The sequence below is a fragment of the Hyperolius riggenbachi genome, chromosome 9, assembly GCF_040937935.1.
Source record: "Hyperolius riggenbachi isolate aHypRig1 chromosome 9, aHypRig1.pri, whole genome shotgun sequence".
In the NCBI taxonomy this organism is placed as follows: Eukaryota; Metazoa; Chordata; class Amphibia; order Anura; family Hyperoliidae; genus Hyperolius; species Hyperolius riggenbachi.
Genome location: NC_090654.1, coordinates 287,638,932 through 287,664,480, shown reverse-complemented (window position 1 = coordinate 287,664,480; position 25,549 = coordinate 287,638,932). Strand labels below are relative to the sequence as shown.

Sequence of the window (25,549 nt, the reverse complement as noted above, 5' to 3'; positions counted from 1 at the left end):
GCTTTTTTGAAGGTGTTGAAGGTGGGAGAGAGCCTGATGGGCAGTGGGAGAGAGTTCCACAGGATGGGGGCAGCTCTAGTGAAGTCCTGCAGTCGTGCATGTGAATACGAGATGCGTGGGGTGGTTAAGAGGAGGTTGTTGGAGGAGCAAAGTGGACGTCCAGGTGTATATCTGCTGACCAGGTCAGAGATGTAGGTTGGGCAGGACTTGTGTATGGATTTGTAGGCCAAACATAGGATCTTGAAGCTGATTCTGAAGTGAATTGGAAGCCAATGAAGGGATTTGTGTAGGGGAGTCGTGGAGACAGAGCGGTGGGAGGAGTAGATGAGTCTGGCTGCTGCGTTCATGATGGATTGTAGGGGGTGATGCAGTTTTGAGGAAGGCCTTCTGGCTGGCTCACCTCAACCGTACCAGCGCCGAGTGTAGTACATTTTTAGATTGTTCAGGGTCAAGCTCCGCTCACAAGCCCTTCGCCAATCCCCATTCTTTGAAGCTAACCTGAACTGAATTTAAGATGTTCTGTAAGAATGGCAGATGTATAATAAATGGCCACTGGGTGACATCTCATGCCATTCTCTCCTCTTGTCTAGAATTAGCAATTCTGACCGGATCAAAACCGGATCACCTGACGAATCGTCCCAATCGGTTAGAAGTCCAGGAGAGAGGAGCACAACGCACAGCACATCCGGGTAAGTGATAAATGGCTAGAACTGGTGTCCAGGCCCGAGAATTTGGGCGTGAGGGGCACTGCAGCAATGTGGGCGTCGACATAGGCACACCTATTAAATTAGATACTGTATTTTTGGGAATATAAGACGCGACCGGAGTATAAGACGCACCCAGGGAAAAAAACAGTGAAAAAATATACTAACCCTGGTGCGTCCATGGTCCAGGAGCGTCTTGTAGATGTTCTGCCGCAATTATTGTCCCCCTTGTAACTCATGTGTCCTCCTGTGTACCCCATGTGTCCCCTTCTGTCCCTCATGTGTCTCCTTCTCTCCCCCCATGTCCCCCCCCCCCCCTTCTGTCCCCCAATTCTCCAGCCTGCTGCCTGCAAACAGTAGAAGATACTGCAGGGTCACATCTAGCTAAAAACGGCAGCTCAGTAATAGCTGAATTACTGCTGAGGACAAGATCATGAGAACGTTATAAAGTATATGTCATCTTTGTATTTACACTTTAAATATATTTAAATGGACTAGCCCCTCCCCTATCCCCTCTGTGTGAAGGTAGCCTGGACTTTGAGTTTAAATGTGCTGTAAGAATAGCTAACAGGATGGTAAAGCAAGGATAAATGAACTATTGCTGAAGAAGGGATTATTAGTGTTTTAAGCTAGGCTGGATTTTGAATGTAGAAATCCTGTGATAGTAGCAGAGCCTCGAGAAATGCCACAGGATGATTTTTATGTCACGCTCTCCACGTGTCTAGGATTAGTAGCCCCGCCCACAGAACCGGATTGCCTGGAAAGTCGACCCAGCCTGCTGGAAGATCAGGAGAGAGGGACACGACCCAAAGCACGTCCGGGTGAGTGACAAACAGCTAAGACTGCTGGCCAGGCCCTCTGTATTCCTGTCAATATCTGGTTTTTTTTATTAGTGTACTGAAAAGTTAGAGGGTTATTGATTGTGGACTCTCCCCCAGGTCTAGCGATTGGCAGAGAGGCGGAGGTTGGCAGAGGGGCGGAGACTGGCAGAAAGGCGGACATTGGCAGAGAGGCGAAGACTGGCAGAAAGGCGGAGATTGGCAGAGAAGTGAAGACTGGCAGAGAGGTGAAGATTGGCAGATAGGTGGTCGGGACTTAAATTCGGCAACTTTCAAGAGGAGCCCAAATGAAACAAGACTCAGGACTGGGTGAGTCGCACATTTTTGAGTTACTGATGTCTGGAATACCATAGGGGACCCAGCACACGGCACCCTCTCGAATGTCTAGGTTTCAGATAGGTTGTAATAAACTACGCCCACACTATTCAGCCAATCACAATGCTTTGTGCTGTAGAGGGTGCTGTGATTGGAGAACCGTTCTCTCTGAGGCTTCCTGCTGGGTCCCCTAAAGTAGACTAGAGCCGCTTTGCTTTACCTTGCCCCTCTTTAACCGCTTGAGGACCACAGGTTTACACTCATACAACTTAGCACCCAAATGTTACCTCCTTTTTTTTTCTCACAAATAGAGCTTTCTTTTGGTGGTATGTGATTGCTGCTGCTATTTATTATTAATTCTATTCATTTAAAAAAAACAAAGTTTTGTAAAACAAAAACAAAAAATTCCCCCCACGTAAACTGGCCCTAGACTAGATACATACACTACACAATACATACCGTACATAGACATATGACTATGGCAGGGATTAGATTGTGAGCCCCTCTGAGGGACAGTTAGTGACAAGACTATGTATACTCTGTACAGCGCTGCATAAGTTGTCCACGCTATATAAACACTACATAAATAAAATAAGCAGCCTGCCAGCGACGATCATTGGCTGGCAGGCTGATGGCTGGGGTCCACTGCGCACACTGGCGGAAGCTCATTCCTCGTGAGATAACGCATATATGAATTGCTGAGGAACAAGAGCGCTGCGGACCGGCTGACAGTCTGTGTGTGGCGGTCTGCAGCTGGTTAACCTTATAAATGTTTCTCCTTGTACCTCTTTTCCTCTCCCTCCTTCCTCCGCCTTTATCTTTGCCCCTCCACCCTTATTTCTGTGTCCTGTCTTTCCTTTTCCTCTCTCCTCGTTTTCTCCCCCGATACCCTTCTCTTCTCTCCCTCTCATTCTGTTTCCATCTCTTATTCTCCTATTCTCTCCTTTTTATTGCTTTCCCCCTTTCTCTATATCCCCCCTTCCCGCTTTTGTATTTACCTCTCAACTTTCTTTTCCTCTCCCTGCACTTTCCTCTCCTCTCTGTCTCTCCCCCTCTCTCTATGTCAGCTTCTATGTTCATCTTCCCCAGTCTTGGCAGCGGAGAGCCGTCCTTATATGGCAGCGCAGAGAGACATGAGATGCGCAGCTGTGCTGTCGGCACATCGGACCTTCATATTCCCTCTCAGCACTGACACCACTTCCCCCCCCTTTATATCCCCCCTCAGCACTGACACAACTTTCCTCCTTTTGTATCCCCCCTCAGCACTGACACCACTTCCCCCCTCAGCACTGACACCACTTCCCCCCTCAGCACTGACACCACTTTCCCCCTTGCAGACTCGTTGCAGAGAATAGCCCGAGCGGAGGGGACCGGAACTCTCCCAGCAATCCCGGGACGTCTAGGCGAGGCCGTCATCTCATCTCTCTGGCTGAGTCTGTGGATGTCACGGATTCTTCTCCAGCCCGAAGCATGGTAATAAAACAAGTCAGCACTTCTCTTTCATTTATCTATGTATTCACTAATGGTCAGCTCAGACAGTGTAACTACAAACCAGCTGAAAGCTGCCATCAGGCAGACAGAACAGCAGTCAGGTTCTGTGCCCTCCCTTATCTATTATCTGTCAGGGGCAACACAGCCTGACAAACAGATCAGCAGCTAATTAATGAGGTCATCATTCTGCTGTCCTCTCCTGTAAGGAAGCTCACACTGTTAAAGGACCACTATTGCAAAAAAAAATAAATGTAAATTTAAAACACATGTAAACACATAAAATTTGTATATTATTGTTAAGCGCACATCCATATGTTCAAAAGTTCATATCATCTCGCTTTCAGTGACTTTAAATTGTGATCCCCCACCACAGACACCCTATAGCATACAGACTCAGCAGATGTATTGGCCACTGCTAGACTGGCCAACCATGTACAAATCCAGGAAGCCTAGGAGCCTCAGGATCCTGCTGCCATCACAGGTAATCGTCAGTGGACTGCCTTTTACTGCACAGGATCTTACATTTGTTTTACCTTTGAAGAGTTTACACAGTAATGCAAGACTTCTCAAGGTGATGTTTGCTGTGGGAGGGACAGTAATGGTTTTAGAAGTGACGGGGCAGAACCAGAGATGGTACAGAGAGAGTCTCACTGTTTTGTAGACTGCAGCTACTTCTTGGCCTGGCACAGACTCAGCTTTCCCTGAGATCACAGCGACCATCTTCTGCAGCTCAGACTCGGGACACCCCCTGCAGAGCTGGGGAAAGCGGGTCCGCGGGCCTGGCTGGACAATCCCTGGAAAAGTGGTCTACATCTGGTGAGTAATTCAATGCAAGATCCTGTGGAGTATAAGGCAGTCCAGTGACGTTTGCCTGTGATGGCACCAGGATCCTGAGGTTCCTAGGCTTCCTGGATTTGTGCATGGTTGGCCAGTGTAGCAGTGGCCAATACATCTGGTGAGCCTGTATGCTATTCGTTGTCTATGGTGGGGATCACAATTTAAAGAGACCTTCCAGGTTGTTGTTTTTTTATGTACAAAATGCTAAAAAAAAAAAATCCCCCCATGAGGAGATTGACTAGTCCAAAACCTGTCAGTTCTGCTACCTACTGTAAGTGACAGCAACATAGGAGAAAAGCGCAGTAAATTCTTGGAATGCTTTCTTCTCTCTCTTCTAGCAAAAAATATAGAAACTGAAAGCCGAAAGTCCTCTGCTATTGTCTCATACTGCCCCCTAGTGACAAGTGGCCATAAATACACATTACAACAGTACTAATTAGAAGGAGGGAAATGTAACAAATAAGAAATAAAAAAAATGCTAAAATGAATTGGCCTGGAGCACTAGCAATTCTCTAAATAAATTGGCTGCTAAAGGGTTAAAGATCTGCCATGCAGGATCATTAAGGGACCTTGGGGGCACCTGTACCGATGTTTGTTTGGTGAGCTTTAGATATTTGCCTAACTCAGGTGATAAAATGAAGGCTAACTAGTTCAGCAACGATAGGAACCAAATGTAAACATAAGAGGCTTTTCAGCATAGCAGATTGTTCAAATGATAAGGCTATTAGAAAAGTTACCTACAGATGTACTTGGCTAGTTTGCTGGCATGCTTTAACCCTTACTTGCTAGCAAGCTGCTCCTGTGCGAACAGATCACAGACAAATCATTCCAGCCCCCAGCATCTCTCACATTTCTACAAGCAAGAGGAGGGGGAAGAGGCAGGAGGGAGAGAAACAATGTGTGTGTAGTAGCTAAGCATTGCTGGAGACTAGAGCTTATATTGTAAAGACAGGAAGTGTTTCATAATGATAATAACATTTATTTGTTAATGTAAAAGAAAAACAGTAAGCTTTCAGCTTGTAAGCTTTCTTCAGACTCTATTCCTGTTGACTGACAATGTTAGAACGTACAATCAGAAGGAGGTAGAGAGATTTTTCTGCAAATATAAGTGTCATCCAGATACATTAATTACAAGGGATCTTGCAAGGATTGTGAGGTATGTATGGCAAATAGATAAGATCCATGGTTTACTTAATTCTTACATAGTCTCTTACATAGGCTGAAATGGCTATCCTGTTTGTTGTACACTGCTGGAGCCTGGAAGCAGTTACATGTATGTTACTGAGTAGGAGGGCCTCAGTGTAGTGCCGCCACTGCCTTTGTTTGGTCCTGAGGTTTATTGATTCATCTTGGAGCACACGGCTGCTGTGCAGGATCCCTCTGAACGTATCCAGCAAGAGCTCTCCTCCATGTACAGACGTGGCTGTACTGCGCATGCGCACTGTGGCCACGCCCATGCACAGAGGGAAGCTCAGTCGGCAAAACAGGAGGAAGGCCCCGGAAAGCAGCGGAGGGGTTGAGGAGGATACCGAAAGTCTCAGGATCATTATGTGGGTATCTCTGTTTTTTTTTTTTTTTTGGGAGGGGGGGGGGGGGGAGAGAGAACTTACAGGTTCACTTTAAACATTGGTGTGAGGTCATGTTGTGCATCAGACAGCAGAAGACCAGGGCGCTAGTCAGGGCATTATTCGTTTGGAAGATCAGGGGGGGCACTTCCCTGGATCTCCACCCACTGTGCCGTGGGTGTCAGCCCACATAGTGCTCCGAGCCTGTAGTGATAGCATCCGTTGCTATGGCGCTCTCTGCTCACTACTTCCTGGTTCATCTGAACGTGATGAGCTCAGCTTGTACCTTCCCCCTTCTGGTGACGTCACCGCTAGTGATGGTTAATGAAATGCAAATAATTTCCAGTTGATGCAGGATTATGAAAATTTGTGCACCTTGAAAATCAACCAATCAAATCCTGCTGAGGTAAAACTCGATTGGTCCATTTTCAAGCCACATAAATTTGCATAATCTTGCATTAACTCAAAATGATTTGCATCTCAATGACCGGGATGGTCACATTGCGATATAAAACAGAAAACCGAGAGCCCAATATAGTGTAGTATGCATTGGAAGAGTAGGAAAATTATGAAACGTAAGTATTTATACCTACAAACGTGGGTTACCGCAAAGGCAACCACTGTATAGGCAGGTGGGGAGATTAGACCTGTCCCCACTCAGGACTAAGAAGTCGCTCTCTGTCTATAGAAGAAAGAAGAGGGTGTGACACCCCTCCACCATTCTTGAAGAGATGTACAGAGGTGCCAAAAGGATAACATTCGCTAAAATTGTTAAAAATGATTGGGAGGCGGTGGTGGCCCAGCTCACCCAACACAGACACGATGCTGTCGATTAAAGCAAACCAAATGTATTCACATACTCCTAGATATAACTGGCAACGCGTTTCGCAGGCAAATCCCCGCTTCATCAGGCAATAAACAGGAGTATCACACAGCCAGCGGTCCAACATACACTTGGCACCTCTGTACACTATGGTTTCCTTTAATCTACAGCATCGTGTCTGTGTTGGGTGAGCTGGGCCACCACCGCCTCCCAATCATTTTTAACAATTTTAGCGAATTTTATCCTTTTGGCGCCTCTTTACATCTCTTCAAGTTCTTGTCGCATTGCAGTAAGCTCTGCCCACATCCTGCCATGGCCACACCCATCTTCTTCCTCATGGTGCCCCAGGTCTTTCAGGACCTTAGCAATGCCCCTGGTGGTGGTCCAACTGGAGATTAAGGGCTTACCTCATTCATGTGAAACATCACAATGCAAACAGACATAAAACAAATCTGTTTCGTAAGTTTAAAATAGAGAAAATTTAGATACTTGCCTCAGTAGAGGAACACCCCTGGATCCTCCTCCAGGCCAGAGCTTCTCGCCGGGAATCTCTAAAACGTTGACGGCCACACTCCTGTATGTGAACGAGTGCGCCAGCACTGCGCACACACAGCACCGTCCGCGCCTGCGCAGGGGCACGAAGTCTTTCATGATTGGCAGACATAGCCCTGCAGGGCATGATGTGCAAGTGTGGCTGCACCCGTTCGCAGATGGGGAACGACCAGGGGGGCGGGGGAAGCCTATGACTTATCCAGAGGCTTCCTCCTACTGAGGTAAACACTCATTTAGGGCACTTATTGCCCTACAGGTCCACTTTGAGGCCAGTTTTACACCAGGCCGTTGCGGTGCAATGCTCCGCCCCCACCGCAGTGCAGAAAACTACATTCATAGGACATTGCGGCAGAGTCATATGCATAGTGCCGCATGCCCTTCACCGCCCCTCGCCATGTGACGTACTCCCTGCTAGACAGGAAGTGCACCCCTGTGATTCCCGGATCTCCCTGTCGTAGTCACATTGTTCCGCCCATGCACTTCCTCTGCGTCGCCCATTGACTTACATTGCTTCCACCGCAGTAGTCCGACGGTAAAGCGTTGTTGACTTTGCGGCAGGTCAGTGGCCGATCGGGGACTTCCGACACAACACAGTAAGTGTGCTAAGCCCCATTGCCTTGTGTTGTCGTTGTGTTACCCAGCGGCGAAACAAGGTAACACACTTTTGCAAGAAAAACGTAAAAGGGGCCTACAGCTCTGAACGTTTGCTGATCTTCTAGGGTTAGACTTTTAATATTTTATGTACTTTAAAAAGGCAAAATTCTTTTACCCACTGCTCTTTGTTTATTATGCAGTCTACATCCTGACCCTGCATTGCAAGCATTCCAATATAATCATGTTTCTTCTGTAATAAATCTTATCTCAGTCAGTCTGGCTCTATTTATTGCTGAGAAGGAAACTTGTCATCACGCTTCTCACTGATTGGAAAAACAAAAGTTTGCTTTTGTTTTTCTTAACATCTTAGTAAGGGGGCTTTTAGGACCAATGTAGTCCCTTACACACTCCAATGAGTTCTGGGTCACCATGAGCTTGCTGGTTAGTCTGTCACTGATTGGCTGAGGGCAGTTCAATGTGAAGCTGCTGAAATCTGATCTATGCTGTGGTTACAAAGCAAGCTAGCTATGACAGTGCAGTTTCTTAGAGGAAAAGAAAAGTAAGGAAGGAAATGACATCAGGATTTGGCTTCAAAGGGAGTTAAGATGGAAATGACCAGGAACAGTTTTATCTTTATTTACTGTGGAAAATTCACTGGAATCAAAATGTGGACAGTGCAATACATCTGTTATGTAAGCAGACTGTCCCTGCTGCTTTAGGCCTCTTTCACAGTGGGATGTTGCGTTTGATGTGACGTTAAAGTCGCACAACGTGCCCATAACACAGCGCATGTAGGTTATAAAATCGGACGTTATTTTGCACTGCATTATGTGTCTCTTGGTGCGCCGTTTTCATCGCATACTGATGTAATGAAAAGGCGCATGCGTTACATTTAAAAAAAAAACATTACTGAGCATGTGCAACACACAACGCAGCAAATGTATTGCTAAACGCACAGAATGCAGCACTTTCTAAATATTGCTACAATCTGCGTTATAATTTTTTATAACATGCGACTTTAACGTCCCACTGTGAAAGAGGCCTTAAGGCTTTCTTGTGTATTTGCTGAATGTCGGTGGTGTTTCTGTGCTTGTGACGCTTGTGTCCCCGTGTGCCACAGACAGGTGACGATAACATGAAGCTCTTGCTGGAGTTTGAGCGGTGGCTGAAGGCGGAGAATGCCAAACTCAGCCGGATCTGTGCGTCGGAAGGCTGCAGAGACGGGGAGGAGTCCAGGCAGCACAGACTGCAGGTAGGAGGTCCCACCGTGCCTGGAAGCTACAGTCAGTCTGCCTGTTACTCTGCTCATCATCTGTTCTTCTCTCTTGTAGAAGCTGCGGGCCCGGGTGCCTCAGGGCCAGAAGCTCTTTGAATCCCTCCTGAAGTGCCGCTCAGCCATGGGCGTGACCGAAGACCTCCGACTGGAAGACCTGCGCTACCGCTGGATGCTCTATAAGACTAAACTACGGGAAACAGGAAGCCACACGGTGCGTGGAGAAATGTCAACCCTCAAAACAACAGCAAACTTACACACAGTAAACGTGGCCATACATCTAGCAATGTATGGGCAGATCGACCAAGAGACAGATCTGATCAGAGAGAGATCTGCTGCCTACCCATACACCACAGGCCGATTCTCGATAGATTTCAGCATGAAAGTGCACGGACACTACTGCAGCTCTCTGTCTGCCTCCCTCCCAAAGAGAGAATGGCAGGGAAGGATTGAGTATAACTCACCTAATCGCACTCTCCAGCTGCGATCTCCATGGCAATGGTGGCATCATGTGACATGCTTGTACGCAACAACGGCAGGTCACATGATGCCGCCATTGCCATGTAGATTGCCGCTGGAGAGTGCGATTGGGTGACTGTCCTCAGAGGAGCTCACAATCTAATCCTACCATATTATTATGTATTTATATAGCACTGACATCTTCTGCAGCACTTTACAGAGTACATAGTCATGTCACTGACTGTTCTCAGAGGAGCTCACACTCTAATCCCTGCCATAGTCATAGTCTAATGTCCTACCATATTATCATTATGTATTTATATAGCACTGACCTCTTCTGCAGCACTGTACAGAGTACATAGTCCTGTCACTGACCGTCCCCAGAGGAGCTCACAATCTAATCCCACCATAGTCATAGTCTAATGTCCTAACATATTATTATTATTATATATTTATATAGCACTGACATCTTCTGCAGCACTTTACAGAGTACATAGTGATGTCACTGACTGTCCTCAGAGGAGCTCACACTCTAATCCCTACCATAGTCATAGTCTAATGTCCTACCATATTATTATTATGTATTTATATAGCACTGACATCTTTTGCAGCACTTTACAGAGTACATAGTCATGTCACTGACTGTCTTCAGAGGAGCTCACAATCTAATCCTACCATAGTCATAGTCTAATGTCCTAACATATTATTATGATGTATTTATATAGCACTGCCACCTTCTGCAGCACCATACAGAGTACATAGTCATGTCACTGACTGTCCTCAGAGGAGCTCACACTCTAATCCTACCATAGACATAGTCTAATGTCCTACCATATTATTATTATTATTATGTATTTATATAGCACTGACATCTCCTGCAGCACATTACAGAGTATATAGTCATGTCACTGACAGTCCTCAGAGGAGCTCACAGTCTAATCCTACCATAGTCATAGTGTAATGTCCTACCATATTATTATTATGTATTTATATAGCACTGACATCTTCTGCAGCACTGTAGAGAGTACATAGTCATGTCACTGACTGTCCTCAGAGGAGCTCACAATCTAATCCCAACCATAGTCCTAGTGTAATGTCCTAACATATTATTATTATGTATTTATATAGCACTGACATCTTCTGCAGCACATTACAGGGTACATAGTCATGTCACTGACAGTCCTCAGAGAAGCTCACAATCTAATCCTACCATAGTCATAGTCTAATGTCCTACCATATTATTATTATGTATTTATATAGCACTGACATCTCCTGCAACACTTTACAGAGTACATAGTCATGTCACTGACTGTCCTCAGAGAAGCTCACAATCTAATCCTACCATAGTCATAGTCTAATGTCCTACCATATTATTATTATGTATTTATATAGCACTGACATCTTCTGCAACACTTTACAGAGTACATAGTCATGTCACTGACTGTTCTCAGAGGAGCTCACACTCTAATCCCACCGTAGTCATAGTCTAATGTCCTGCCATATTATTATTATGTATTTATATAGCACTGACCTCTTCTGCAGCACTGTACAGAGTACATAGTCATGTCACTGACTGTCCTCAGAGGAGCTCACAATCTAATCCCAACCATAGTCCTAGTGTAATGTCCTAACATATTATTATTATGTATTCATATAGTACTGACATCTTCTGCAGCATATTACAGAGTACATAGTCATGTCACTGACTGTCCTCAGAGGAGCTTACAGTCTAACCCCTATCAAGAGGCCAGTGAGCGGAGCTGGCAGTCTTGCGTGCCACCCTGCAGTAGTATCACACTTCTCACCTACGAGTTAGAGGTGAAATATGACAATGCTGCTGAAGAAACAGTTACTGGCATTCTGTAGTCACATGATAAGCGGCACAGGGGGCGCGGAAGCTAACCTGACAGATGCAAGTTACATTACACAGAAAGAATCCCGTGCATGAAAGATAAAAGCAGACAGCTGTTACTTTTACCATCCAGAAGGTGTAAATAACTTCTTATTTCATTGACAGGGCCTAAAGCTGTCCCAGGAGACGAGAGGAGTGACCAAGGTACCCTATACTCTGTATTCATTATTACCTGCAATAGCTGGGATGTCACATTTAGAGTGGGGCCGAACCTCCGATTTTCGGTTCTCGAACCGGGTTTGCGAACCTTCGCGGAAAGTTCGGTTCGCCGAAAAGTTCGCGAACCGCAATAGACTTCAATGGGGATGCGAACTTTGAAAAAAAAAAAATTATGCTGGCCACAAAAGTGATGGAAAAGATGTTTCAAGGGGTCTAACACCTGGAGGGGGGCATGGCAGAGTGGGATACATGCCCAAAGTCCCCGGGAAAAATCTGGATTTGACGCAAAGCAGCGTTTTAAGGGCAGAAATCACATTGAATGCTAAATGACAGGCCTAAAGTGCTTTCAAACATCTTGCATGTGTATACATCAATCAGGTAGTGTAATTAAGGTACTGCTTCACAATGACACACCAAACTCACCGTGTAACGCACCGCAAACAGCTGTTTGTGTAGTGACGGCCGTGCTGGACTGGTGCGCACCATGGCGAGAGTGCAGGTTTTGGTGGCTTTACAGCCCATATGGTCGCCTGGCTGATGTAGCTGAATGACAGAACAGGTATACAGTGGCGGGTTCACTGAACACAACAGGTATGCAGTGGCGGCTTCACTGAACAGGAATACAGTGGCGGGTTCACTGAACACAACAGGTATGCAGTGGCGGCTTCACTGAACAGAACAGGTATGCAGTGGCGGGTTCACAGAACAGGTATGCAGTGGAAGGTTCACTGAACAGGTATGCAGTGGAAGGTTCACTGAACAGGTATACAGTGGCGGGTTCACTGAACAGGTATGCAGTGGAAGGTTCACTGAACAGGTATGCAGTGGAAGGTTCACTGAACAGGAATACAGTGGCGGGTTCACTGAACAGAACAGGTATGCAGTGGCGGGTTCACTGAACAGAACAGGTATACAGTGGCGGGTTCACAGAACAGGTATGCAGTGGAAGGTTCACTGAACAGGTATACAGTGGCGGGTTCACTGAACAGAACAAGTATGCAGTGGCGGGTTCACTGAACAGAACAGGTATGCAGTGGTGGGTTCACAGAACAGGTATGCAATGGCAGGTTCACTGAACAGGTATACAGTGGCGGGTTCACTGAACAGAACAGGTATGCAGTGGCGGGTTCACTGAACAGAACAGGTATGCAGTGGTGGGTTCACAGAACAGGTATGCAGCGGCAGGTTCACTGAACAGGTATACAGTGGCGAGTTCACTGAACAGAACAGGTATACAGTGGCAGGTTCACTGAACAGGTATGCAGTGGTGGGTTCACTGAACAGGTATACAGTGGCGAGTTCACTGAACAGAACAGGTATACAGTGGCAGGTTCACTGAACAGGTATGCAGTGGTGGGTTCACTGAACAGGTATGCAGTGGTGGGTTCACAGAACAGGTGTGCAGTGGCAGGTTCACTGAACAGGTATGCAGTGGGCTCACTGAACAGAACAGGTATGGTGGCCTCACTGAACAGAACAGGTATGCAGCCAGGAACAAGCTAAGCCTAACTAATCTTTCCCTATGAGAGACAGTCTGCAGCAGCTCGCCCTACTCTCACTAACGCAGGCACACGAGTGACCGTAATGGCCGCCGCTGCCTGCCTTTTATTGGGGGGGGGAGTGGCTCCAGGGGCTAGTGTAGCCTAATTGGCTACACTGGGCCTGCTGACTGTGATGTAGAGGGTCACAGTTGACCCTCATGGTGCATTATGGGGCGAACCGAACTTCCGCAAAAGTTCGCCTGCGGGACGCGAACGCGAACCGCTGAAGTTCGCATGGAACCATTCGCAGGCGAACCGTTCGGCCCAACTCTAGTCACATTGTGTAAGCTGTGATCAGCACAACTCTGCCTGTTTATATCTATAGATCTCAACTACTCAAAAAGTACTCAAGGAAATATATCATAAATACTTGTTCCAAAAGGACAGCCCCAAGTGCACTATTAGAACTTAACTTTTATTGTCAACATATAAATCTAAAATAGACCCGGGAGACAAAAAGACAACATATACATATAGTATCAAAGGATGTGGGTGCCAGAAACAACAGTGTATGGTCACAACCGTGAATCTAATCCTATATAATAATCTTCAAGCATCCCCTGTCCCTGTGTCCGTGCGTTTGCACTACTGCGCATGTGCAGCACAGATAGCCATTTGGACGGGGAGTATGGGGCCAGGCGGGCGTGAGTGCGCCCGCAATCGTGCTGACATACACTGTTGGCGATAGTGACAGACCTACAGCCTGTTTTTAAACAGGCTTAGGTCAACTAGTCATATTAATAATAGTCTGCCTGTGTCCACCTGGGACTAATGCTACGGACACACTTGCGACTATGATCATTTGAAACAGCAGCTTAACGTTCGGTCTGCCGACAATCGGGGAAAGAACTTTACCAAACGATCATTAAGTACAACGACGAACGAACGATATCGCACAATGAGAAAATCCAACAAGTGGGATCATATTGAACGACAATCGTTACAAAACTATAGTGTGTACAGTTATCTGCCGAGCATAATCGTTACAAGGGCCAATGCGACTGCGTTGGATTGTGCCCAGCTTCCGTACTTCCTGTGTAGAGCGACCCGTAATGATTGTTACATTACAAGTTTTTTCAAGTTAACTATCATATATTCTTATCTATTGTAGCACCACTTTTGTTTTTTCTAATTTTATATAAATATGTACGCAACATTTCCCTCTGATTGTTATTTTCTGCAAGAACGATCGTTAAAATGTGTATGATGATCGTTGCATCCCATCGTTGCAATCCAATCGTTCCGATATTTTTCGTCTGGTAACTATCGTTCATAGCAAACGATCGTTATCGCAAGTGTGTACATAGCATAAGAATCTGAGAGGAAGCAGAGTGCGGCTGGCCAATAACCCAAATGATGAGCTCTGAGCTACATATGCCGACAGTTTGCTTTATTTTTGTTGGTGGAAGGATTATCAACCGCTTCCGGACCTTGACGATTGAAATCTACCCCCTGTTTTGATCCTGTTATACCTGCCAGAGCGTAGATTTCAATCATCCTCACCACACACTCCCGCCAATCCCATTGGCTTACATTGATGGACAGCGTCAGGAGCCACTGTAAGCAGCTTCCGACCAGCTCACACAGCTCTGCTGTCATATAGACAGCAGAGACAGCGGCCTGCCGGGATGGAGGAGGCCCCTCTGAATAAATGTGAATATTTTAATAAGTATGCTTTTATAAGAGAAGAGTCAGGAGTAGAGATGGTCTAAAGGATGCTAATTATTCTGTCTTGCATGCAAATTAAAGTACAAATTGTATACAAATCAAATTGTGCGGGAATTTGTAAAGAAGACAAGCGTTTTTCTTTAACCATTAATAATCTCCGTTTTGTCTTTGTTTCTGGCAGAAATCGGGAGGCGTCTGCTCATTCCTGCACCGCGTGTGCTGCGCAGCGCTCCCGCTGCAGCTGCTCCTCCTGCTGCTCCTCCTGCTGGCCTTCCTGCTCCCCCTACTGTACGAGAACCAGAACTGCGCCCTGGCTAACAACTTTGCTCGCTCCTTCAACCTGATGCTCAAGTATGACGGCCCCCCGCCCACTTAGAGCTCCGCCCCTTCCCCACCCCAGGATATACTGTACCTCCATCCCTCCCACTTGACAGCTGCACCTCCATCTTGTACATAATTGTTGTTAGCCAGCACTAGCGACGCACATTAACCCCGTCACTGCCAGGTCAGCGGTGGGAGGGGTCATCTCATCTTGTATATAGCTGTGATGTATATACTAAAATGAAGCAGTGGCTTGTCTTATATTTTATACTTTGTTACGATATTTATACTTTTTACATTAGGCTTTACAGCTTTTTTTGTTTGTTTTTTATAATAACTTTACCTTGTTTGTACTCTTTGGCATTGACAATCGCACAAAACTGTGGTAAATGATCGTAGATTCTTTCTTTCTTTCTTTGTATCTTAAGTGTAACATCTGACAAATGTATGTTTTATCTTTTTTCTTTTTTTTATTGGATAGCGGTGGGAAGGTGTGAGAATATCTGTCAAGGTTTGACTGCTGTCTAAAGCTGGCCACACACCATACAATAAAATGATCCAATTTTACTGAAGTTCGATAAAAAAAAGGTCAGCTTTCCCACAAAATCTAACGTTTTTTTTATTCGACCAAGTTTTTATTTGACAAAAGTTGATCGGGAATGGTGGATTTTTCTGATCAATTTTTGTGAAAATTGTATGGTGTGTGTGGTAGATTGTCAATTTATTAATATATACACCCAAGCAATTTTCTCAGCAATTTCATTCATTCAATCATTGTTATCCTAATTAAGGAAAAATTGAACGTGTGTGGTACATTGGTCAGATTTTTGAAACGTTACAATCAGTCCGAAAAATTAATTGCTATGCTTGATTTGAAAAGATATTTAAAATATTGTATGGTGTGTGGCCACCTTTAAAGGATACCCGAAGTGACATGTGACATGATGAGATAGACATGGGTATGTACAGTGCCTAGCACACAAATAACTATGCTGTGTTCCTTTTTTTCTTTCTCTGTCTGAGGCCTGGAACCCACTGCAAACCGCAAACGCTAAACGCAACCGCTAGCGTTTTGCCTGAGCGGTTTGCAAGCTGATTCATGCGAGTTTTCGGTCGCGTTTTGCAACAGTGTATTTTTTTCCTCAGCGGTTGTGTAGCGTTTTGCGTTTCGCGTTTTTATCCTGATTGGTCCTGTGAATAATTTTTAATTTTGTTACAGTGTGCTGAACCGCAAAACGCTAGCAGAACCGCTCAGTTTAGGTTTTGCTGAGCGTTTCCGCTAGCGTTTCAATACTTAACATTGAAGCGCTAACGCTCCCAAAATGCTGCAGGTCCTGCGTTTGCGTTTCTGAGAAACGCAAACGCTCCTGTGGAAGTTGCCCCATCCATTAACATTAGCCCAGCGTTTTGGCAAACTGCTAGCGTATCGCAGTGCTGCCAAAACGCTGCCAAAAGCGCTCCTGTGGGTTCCAGCCCTGAAAGAGTTAAATATCAGGTATGCAAGTGGCTGACTCAGTCCTGACTCAGACAGGAAGTGACTACAGTGTGACCCTCACTGATAAGAAATTCCCCTTTTTATCTCTTTCCTGCTCTCAAGGCCATTTTCTGCTAGGAAAGTATTTTGTAGTTGGGATTTCTTATCAGTGAGGGTCACACTGTAGTCACTTCCTGTCTGAGTCAGGACTGAGTCAGCCACTTACATACCTGATATTTAACTCTTTCAGGCAAAGAAAGAAAAAAAGCAACACAGCCTAGTTATTAGTGTGCTAGGCACTGTACATACCCATGTCTATCTCATCATGTCACCTCGGGTATCCTTTAAAGTGTTACTAAAGCCTAAAAAAAATCAGTGTAACTTGCATAGGGCTTCTTGCAGCACCGTTCTTCCAAGACTCTCCAGTGAGCAGCGGCGGGCCGCCCCCTCAAAGCTGGCCGGTCGCGGACAGTTGGAGGCGACTGCGCCATGCGTGGGACCAGAGCCCGCCCTGATTGCGCTCCCATTGCTGGGAGGTTTCTACACATGCACAGTAGCGATTTTCCCATACTGCGCATGCACAGAACGCTGCTGTGCACGGGGACGCAGCGACGAGGCGGCGCGTGGCCGACCAGCTATGAGTGGGTCGCCGCTGCTGGCTGGAGAGTCTCAGAAGCGAGGGCGCAGGATTACCCCAGGGGGCTGCAAGACACCCCAGCTAAGTGGTGAATGAGATGGTAATCGCTCCAAGTTGATGCAAATTTCATACTGTTTTATGCAGCTTGGATTATGGCTACACTTGGATTATGGTGCACACTTAGAAACGCAAGTGAAAAGTGTGCGTTTTTGCCACTAATGGAAGGCTATGGTCCGCTTGAAAAAACGCATATAAAAACGCATGTTCGTTTTGTATGCCTGCATATTTAAAACCGCTGGTTTTGTAGCATAACATTCAAAAACGCATCAAAAACTAACATGATGAAAGTCAAAAGGAACGCAATGTATTGCGTTTTGTGTGCGTTTTTATATGCTTTTTTATTGTTTTGTGAGGTATTTCCGCTTCCTGTTTTCTTCCTAGTGATTTGCATAAATCAAAATTATAAAAAGGCATATGAATTTTGTATATGCAAACCGCAAATGTGTAAAAACGCACGCAAAACGCTAGAAAAAACGCATATGTGGAAGAAACCGCGAACACACCTTTCATGCTCTGTTATGTGTGCACCCAGCCCATGGACAAGTCAGATGCAGCAGATCAGATATAACATGCGATTGGCCCATTCCCATGCTGCATAAAATTAGCATCTACCCAACATTATTAGCATCTCATTAGCCAACAACAATGGAATTATAATAAGACGGCATTTTCTGTTGCTCCAAATCAAGTTTCAGACTCTTTGGCCTAGTGCACACCAGAGCGGTTCTGCTGCGGTTTGCGATCCGCTTGCGGGTGCGGATCCGCTAGGGCAATGTATTTCAATGGGCTGGTGCACACCAGAGCGGAAGGCGTTTTGCAGAAACGCATACTCCCGCACTGCTGCAGATTTTGGATTGCGGAGGCGTTTCTGCCTCAATGTTAAGTATAGGAAGAACGCAAACCGCTCTGAAAAACGGCACTTCAGAGCGGTTTGCCAGGCGGTTTTTGTTACAGTAGCTGTTCAGTAACAGCTTTACTGTAACAATACATGAAATCTACTACACCAAAAACGCTTCACAAAACCGCAAAACGCTAGCTGAAACGCTGCAGAAAAAGAAGAAAAAGCGTTTCAAAATCTGCTAGCATTTTGCGGATCTGCTAGCGGTTTTGGTGTGCACCAGGGCAATCTCTCTGTTCTGAGCTCTCCAATCCTCCATGGCTGTTTACTAAGCCTTGTGCGCAACTTAACTTTACCAAGGATTTATCAGACACGGGTGACGAGCAATACAGAGAATCATGTAGCGAAAAGGTGGTGCGCAAAGGGAAATCAAGGAATGTATTTTTTTTACTGTGCTCCAAAAGCAGAAATCGGGATCAGGCAAGAGGAGATAGAGGGCTCTCACACCACCGATTTCTGCATTACAATTTCAGGATGTAATAAAAACAAACAATCTTTTTAAAGAGACTCCGTAACAAAAATTGCATCCTGTTTTTTATCATCCTACAAGTTCCAAAAGCTATTCTAATGTGTCCTGGCTTACTGCAGCACTTTCTACTATCACTGTCTCTGTAATAAATCAATGTATCTTTCCCCTGTCAGACTTGTCGGCCTGTGTCTGGAAGGCTGCCAAGTTCTTCAGTGTTGTGGTTCTGCTATGAACTCACCCTTCCAGGCCCCTCTATGCACACTGCCTGTGTGTTATTTAGATTAGAGCAGCTTCTCTCTTCTCTCTTATCTTTTACAAGCTGGATAAATCGTCCTCTGAGCTGGCTGGGCTTTCACATACTGAGGAATTACAGACAAAGGCAAAGCTGTTTGCAGGAAGAAACGAGCAGCCTGAAACTTCAGTGCATGAGAACTGCAGGGGGAAAGAAACACACCAATGATCTCTTGAGATTCAAAAGGAAGGCTGTATACAGCCTGCTTGTGTATGGATGTATTTTCTATGTGTGGACATACAGTACATCAACCTACTTCCTGTTTTGGTGGCCATTTTGTTTGTTTACAAACAAACTTTTTAAAACTGTTTTTAACCACTTTTAATGCGGTGAGGAGCGGCGAAATTGTGACAGAGGGTAATAGGAGATGTCCCCCAACGCACTGGTATGTTTACTTTTGTGTGATTTTAACAATACAGATTCTCTTTAAGAGTAAGCTATTGGATATTACCACGACCACATGGAAAGCAATGCTGTCTCATTTCTTTAATCGGAGTTACACTTAAAGTGTACCAGCGACGGGGTCACATGGCTAAAATATACATACCTGGGGCTTTCTCTGGCCCCCTCCGGCCTGATCGCTTCCACGCTGTCCTCTTCTGACTGTTTGTTTGCCCGTTACTGGCCCTGGAAAATCCGTCAGTTTTGATCAGTCGGCGCATGCGCAGTCCGGCCAGGCGTGCTCCCCTGTCTCGCTCCTATCGTCCAGAGTGTTCTGTGCCTGCGCAGTAATACTGCGCAGAGCGCTCCGTCAACGTGAACGCGGCGGGATCGCATAACATAACGTCTATGGCGGAGTCCAGGTCAGGCGCAGCGCGGGTAAGAGCACGCGCCAAAATGACCTGCTTTGTAAAAGATACACGCCGTGTCATGATGAGATAGACATGCCGAATCAAATGCCTGTCAGGGCTCGTTTCCACTATAGCGAATCCGCATGCAGGCACCGCATGCGGATTCGCATAGTCAATACAAGTGGATGGGATTGTTTCCACTTGTGCGTCGTGCGGGTGCGTTTTGGCGTGCGGGGGAAATCTGCCGTCAGATTTCGCGTGCGGCAGGAATGTGGGCGAATCGCCCGCAATGCTTTTAATAGGGAAATCGCATGCGGCTTTGTCATGCGGATTTCCCCGCGATTTCGCATGTAAAGCTATGGAGCTTTACACAGGCAGTGACATGGTTAAATTCGCCTGGCTCCTTGCCATGCGAAATCGCGGGGAAATCCGCATGCGGAAACGCATCCGCATGCGATTTCGTCCGCGGTGGAATCCAGGCGATTCCGCACCGCAACAGTGGAAACGAGCCCTCAGTGCAAACTTACTTGGCCAAATAAAATTGATTCTGATGTGTATGTACAGTACTCAGCATACAGATAACTAGGTCGGGACTAGACTGATAAAGAATTGCAGCCATAAGGCCTTGTTCACATTGCGTTCGGCTCGTGTGTCCGTCCGCGGTGGGCTTTCTTTTCTGCAGTTGTTTTAAAGCGTTTTTCTGCGCGTTCGCTCGTTTTTGTGGGCGTTTTTGTAAGCGCTTTTGCAGAGCGCTTCCATCTTTTGACCCAGAAAAAAATCCGGAAAAAATACAAAGTATTTTTTTTAAATGCTCACGAATTTTGTGAGCGTTTTGCTTTTTTCCTATACCTTCCATTGAGGCTAATCGCCTCAAAAATGTCCCAAGCACCGCTTTTCAAAGTGGATCGCAAACGAACCGCTCTGATATGAACTCTCTCATAGAGAATCATTGCACAAGCGCTTTCAGGCCCCATTCACACTAGAGCGTTTTGCCGCGATTTTCGAAAAACACTTAGCGCTTTTTAAAAGCGCTAGCGTAATGAAACCCTATGGGCCCGTTCTTACTTGGGCGAATTGCGCTAATCGCCGCAAATCGCCCAAAAAGCAAAACGCAAACACGTCGCCTGCACCATTTTTAGGGGATTTCCCGGCGATCGCTTTTCAGTGTTATAGAAGCGCTAAACGCGATCGTGGCAAAATCGCCGCACTGTTCAGTGATTTTTCCGTGTCAAATCACGGAAAAATCACTCCTGCAAAAATCGCCAGCGTTTTGCATTTTGTAAGTGTGAATGGGGCCTTAGGGAGATTTTGAAAATCGCCCGCGCTTAAAATTTTACAAAAACGCCTCTAATTTGAACAAGGCCTGAAACTCTTTCCCTGCTGAGAAGAGTTTCTGAGAGCAGGGGATAGATATAAAAAGTCAAGAGTTCATATTTTTGGCTTCTGAAACTCTTGAAAGACTGTGTCAGCACGTAAGATACAACATTAACTGCTTGTGGTACCCGGATGTAGATTTTAGTCCTAATTAGTGCTTCTGTAGGTTTTAGGGTGTTCCAAAAAATCGACACCCACCACGGTGCGTGCACAGTCCTGTTAATGATTGTTGCTAGCAAATCGCAATAATCATTCAATAAAATTAGGCAAAAAAACATTTTATTTTTTTTTTAATCCCCAGTTAAGTTTTAACCTCAGCTTAGCCTAGAAAACTCATTGTTAATCCTTGCAATACCTATATCCGTTTATAAACTTTTAATGACTGCTGTCTGTAGTGATCAGATGCGATCGCTAGGGCGATAGTTTGGGGTCCTAATGCTCTACAGACGTATCACTCTGGCGATAAAATAAAATAGTTTTGGGGAAAAAATATTACCCAAAGAAAACCTAGATTGTAATGAAAAATATATCTATATCACTAAGATGGCATAAGTTATTAAAAAGTTACAGCTGCATCAAAACGACACAGCTAAAGTGTCACAAATGTCAGGAACCTTAACCTGGAACCCACATTTTCTTAGCTGATGCACAGAAGATAAAACAGCAGAATTCTGAAATGAGTTATTTTTAGGAGTAGATGGATAGATACAATCGTTTACATTATGATACACACCAAAATTCACATGTTGTGAGAACGAGCACTTGAGAAATAATGTCGCTTTTATGGCGACGATCACCTGATCCCCGCGTTTATAAATAGGCCCCTGTGTTTATGGCAGATTTATGGCAACGATAGCGGAAACTTCAGAACGACCCGCGTGGCGATTGTACCGTATCCGTGAGATCAGTTTTTAATGAAAAGTGGGGATTTCCGTTAGACGTGACTGTTATTGCGGCATTACCGGCTTTAGCGGTAAAACAAATAATCCCGAGCGAGGTGGCGACTGGGGACAACGGAGAGGTGACAGATAAGAGTCGCTCGCAGTAAGACGAGAAAGCGCCAGAAGGGATGGAGAACACATCGACTTTATTATTTTATGTAACACGAGTACCTACAGGACATAAGAGGCGGCTTAACCCCTCGTCCTGGAAATTTAATTAAAAGTGGCAGCTTATTCCCAGAGAGGTGCCTTTAAAATGACGCCATTGCGCAGTCGTGTCGCCACCGACAGATTCTGGGTCTTAAGACCCACCTCACGACTTTGTCCACAATTCAACTGCCGATTTTTCTTTTTAAGCAAAGTGCGATTGTTTCTGCGATCTCACGATATATGTACAGGCGTGCAATTAGGTGAACAACTTTTTGCGATGTGCGGCGATAGAAACCATTACAGCGGATCAGATTTTTAAGATCCCGGACGACTCTTGCGCAAATTGTTTGAACTCTCGTTTGCACCCGTCTTGTTCTGTCGCAAGTTCCTGCAGGCAGCAAGATGGACGGGGGAACCTTGCTTTAGTCGGGAGGCGTGGCTGTGAGGTTTTTAAATATTCAGCTTTAAAGAACAGAAAATTCTGCCTTTTGCTTTTTTGGGGGTGAGGGGGGAGGAATTTTTTTTTGGGGGGGGGGGGGGCGGGGGTTTACTTAAAAAAAATTGTGACAGGCATAAATCAGATTAAATTCTATTGATCGCTATGCTAATGAATGTGAATGGAGGTGAGCTTATTGGATTTAGCCAAATCGCCATCACTCTGCCGGTACCTTTTTGATTGCGATTGCGATTCAATGTGAACGCCAGGAATCACTGATGAAATTGACTAAAACACTAGCAAAAAACGCTGAGCGATTGCAACCAGCGATCTGGCCTCATTTTCACATCAAGTGAATGATTAAAAAGCACTAACGTGAAAGTGGGCCCAGTTTTTATACGCTGCGATTTTCCGCATTCAAATTAGTTAGGCAGAAAAAACTGACAGCATGCGACATCTTCTCGCATGTCACAAACAAACGCAGCGGATTCGCAAATGCTGATTTCTTATGCTGCCGCCTGTGTGTGTGGCGGGACAAGATGGATGTAGGTTGGTAAGATCACGGTAGAGGCAAGTGGAAGAGGGAGAAGATGGAGGTAAAGGAGAGATGGGCAAGATGTGGGTAATTGTGGGAGAGACTGGCCAGGCATCCAGGGATATGTAAGGGCAGGTGGGAGGGGCAAGATGGTGGGAGGAGTGAGATGGAGGATAGTGTAGGGGGGAAGAGGTAGGGAGGTGTGGGAGGAGCAAGATGGAGGCAGGCATGGGAGGGGCAAGATGGTGGGAGGGGTGAGATGGAGGATAGTGTAGGGGGGCAAGAGGTAGGGAGGTGTGGGAGGGGCAAGATGGAGGGAGGTGTGGGAGGAGCAAGAGGTAGGGAGGTGTGGGAGTGGCTAGATTGAGACATGTGTGGGAGGGGCAAGAGGGAGGGACGTGTAAATAGATGGACAGTAGTATGTTGTAAGTAGATAAGAGAAATGCTGTAAGGACTGTTATCACAGATGCCAGCTTTATGAGATACTGTAGTGACCACAGAAGGTATCAAGGAGGGAGGTACTTATGATCCGTCATATCCTTCCTCCCTTCCTCGCTGGTATTGCGCTGCTAATCAGCTCCTCTATCCAACCATCAGCCTGATAAAAAGGAGCTTATCAGGACACAGCAGCAGCCTCAACCTCCCTCTCCCCCTCCCAGTATCATAAATTCCACCCACCTTCCCTCACCCGGAAATCTTACAGGCTAGGGAGGAGAAGGTGGGCGGGATTTACAACTCGCAGGGGTGGGAGGCGGGGTCTGTTTCCCAATCAGCTTCTTTTGATGTTGAGCCACATATAACACTTTTGTGGTCACTACAGGGTATGTTTAAGTTAATGATGGCAGAAAACAACGACAAAAACATGATCTCTTGTTTAGACAGTAAAGAGAAATTATTTATTTGTAAATATTATTCAAACCTACGATTTATATTCTTCCTGGTTAGTGCTCTACACACCTTACAACTCCTTCCCTCACCTTACCCACTGAGGGCTGGTGCACACCAAAACCTGCTAGCAGATCCGCAAAATGCTAGCAGATTTTTAAACGCTTTTTCTTCTTTTTCTGTAGCGTTTCAGCTAGCGTTTTGCGGTTTTGTCTAGCGGTTTTGGTGTAGTAGATTTCCTGTATTGTTACAGTAAAGCTGTTACTGAACAGCTACTGTAACAAAAAACGCCTGGCAAACCGCTCTGAAGTGCCGTTTTTCAGAGCGGTTTGCGTTTTTCCTATACTTAACATTGAGGCAGAAACGCACCCGCAATCCAAAAAATGCCTCACCCAGGCATTTTTCGTTTTTTCAAAACGCCTGCCGCTCTGGTGTGCACCACCCCATTGAGATACATTGACCAAGCAGATCCGCAGCCGCAAGCGGATCTGAAAACGCCCAAAAAGCCGCTCGGTGTGCACCAGCCCTTAAAGACAGTTCAATTTTTGTTATCACACAGCCATGGAGGTGTCTTCACACTTATCCCTGCATTTTTCTGCGTTTTTTTATATTTGCGATTCTGAGTTTTGCAATTTTTTGCATCCAATTCTTTTTTTTTTTTTTTTTTTGCATTTTTTATGCAAATGTATCCACATTCCGATTTTTCCATGCGTATCAACGAAGTTAATTTACATGAGTTTGTATGTAATTAACTATACATTTCTATTTGATTTTTCGCATTTGGAATGTGATAATTCGCATTTCCAATTACTTGCACTGTATGCGGTTCGCAAAAAAAAAGCACACATCTATCTCTTTTTTTTTTTTTTTTTTATGCAGAAAACTCGGGATGTAAAAATGTACATTAAACCGCACAATTGCGATACCATTGACTTGCAATAGAAGTGTTGTGAATGCAAATTCAGGAAAACACAATTCACACACAACTTCTGTCATGTGAGAAAGAGGCCCTAAGGCCCCATTCACACTTAAAAGCGCAAAACGCCGGCGATTACCGCGGTTGTTTTGTGGGAGTGATTTTTCCGCGATTCACGTGGAAAAAAATCACTGGACACTGCGTTTTGCGCTTCTATAGCACTGAAACGCGATCGCAAGGAAATCGCCTGAAAAAGGTGCAGGCTACACGTTTGCGTTTGGCGATTTGCGTTAATCGCCGGCGATTAATGCAAATTGCCCAAGTAAGCACAGGCCCATAGGGTATTATAGCACTAGCGCTTTAAAAAGAGCTAGCGCTTGAGCGTTTTGCCAAAATCGCCAGCAAAATACTCTAGTGTGAATGGGCCCTAATAGAAATCAGTATCACCCAGTCTTAATTGTTAAAGAGAACCCGAGGTGGGTTTGAAGAATATTATCTGCATACAGAGGCTGGATCTGCCTATACAGCCCAGCCTCTGTTGCTATCCCAAACCCCCCTAAGGTCCCTCTGCACTCTGCAATCCCTCATAAATCACAGCCACGCTGCTGACAAACAGCTTGTCAGAGCTGGCTGTGTTT

The 25,549-nt window shown here is 45.5% G+C and overlaps 1 protein-coding gene across 13 annotated transcripts in view; it reads left to right on the top strand.

Annotated features, from left to right (window-relative positions):
* Nucleotides 1-15,321, top strand: part of SYNE3 (spectrin repeat containing nuclear envelope family member 3) — a 166,204-nt gene extending 150,883 nt beyond the window's left edge. For all 13 annotated transcript variants that reach the window (XM_068254741.1, XM_068254748.1, XM_068254745.1 and 10 more), the window contains 8 exons: nt 591-689; nt 1,430-1,525; nt 1,643-1,852; nt 3,196-3,331; nt 8,841-8,972; nt 9,052-9,207; nt 11,470-11,508; nt 14,914-15,321. In XM_068254741.1, the coding sequence (XP_068110842.1) occupies nt 591-689; nt 1,430-1,525; nt 1,643-1,852; nt 3,196-3,331; nt 8,841-8,972; nt 9,052-9,207; nt 11,470-11,508; nt 14,914-15,108 (1,063 nt within the window). In that variant the 3' untranslated portion in view covers nt 15,109-15,321. The remainder of the gene's footprint in view (nt 1-590; nt 690-1,429; nt 1,526-1,642; nt 1,853-3,195; nt 3,332-8,840; nt 8,973-9,051; nt 9,208-11,469; nt 11,509-14,913) is intronic.
* Nucleotides 15,322-25,549: the final 10,228 nt, after the last annotated feature.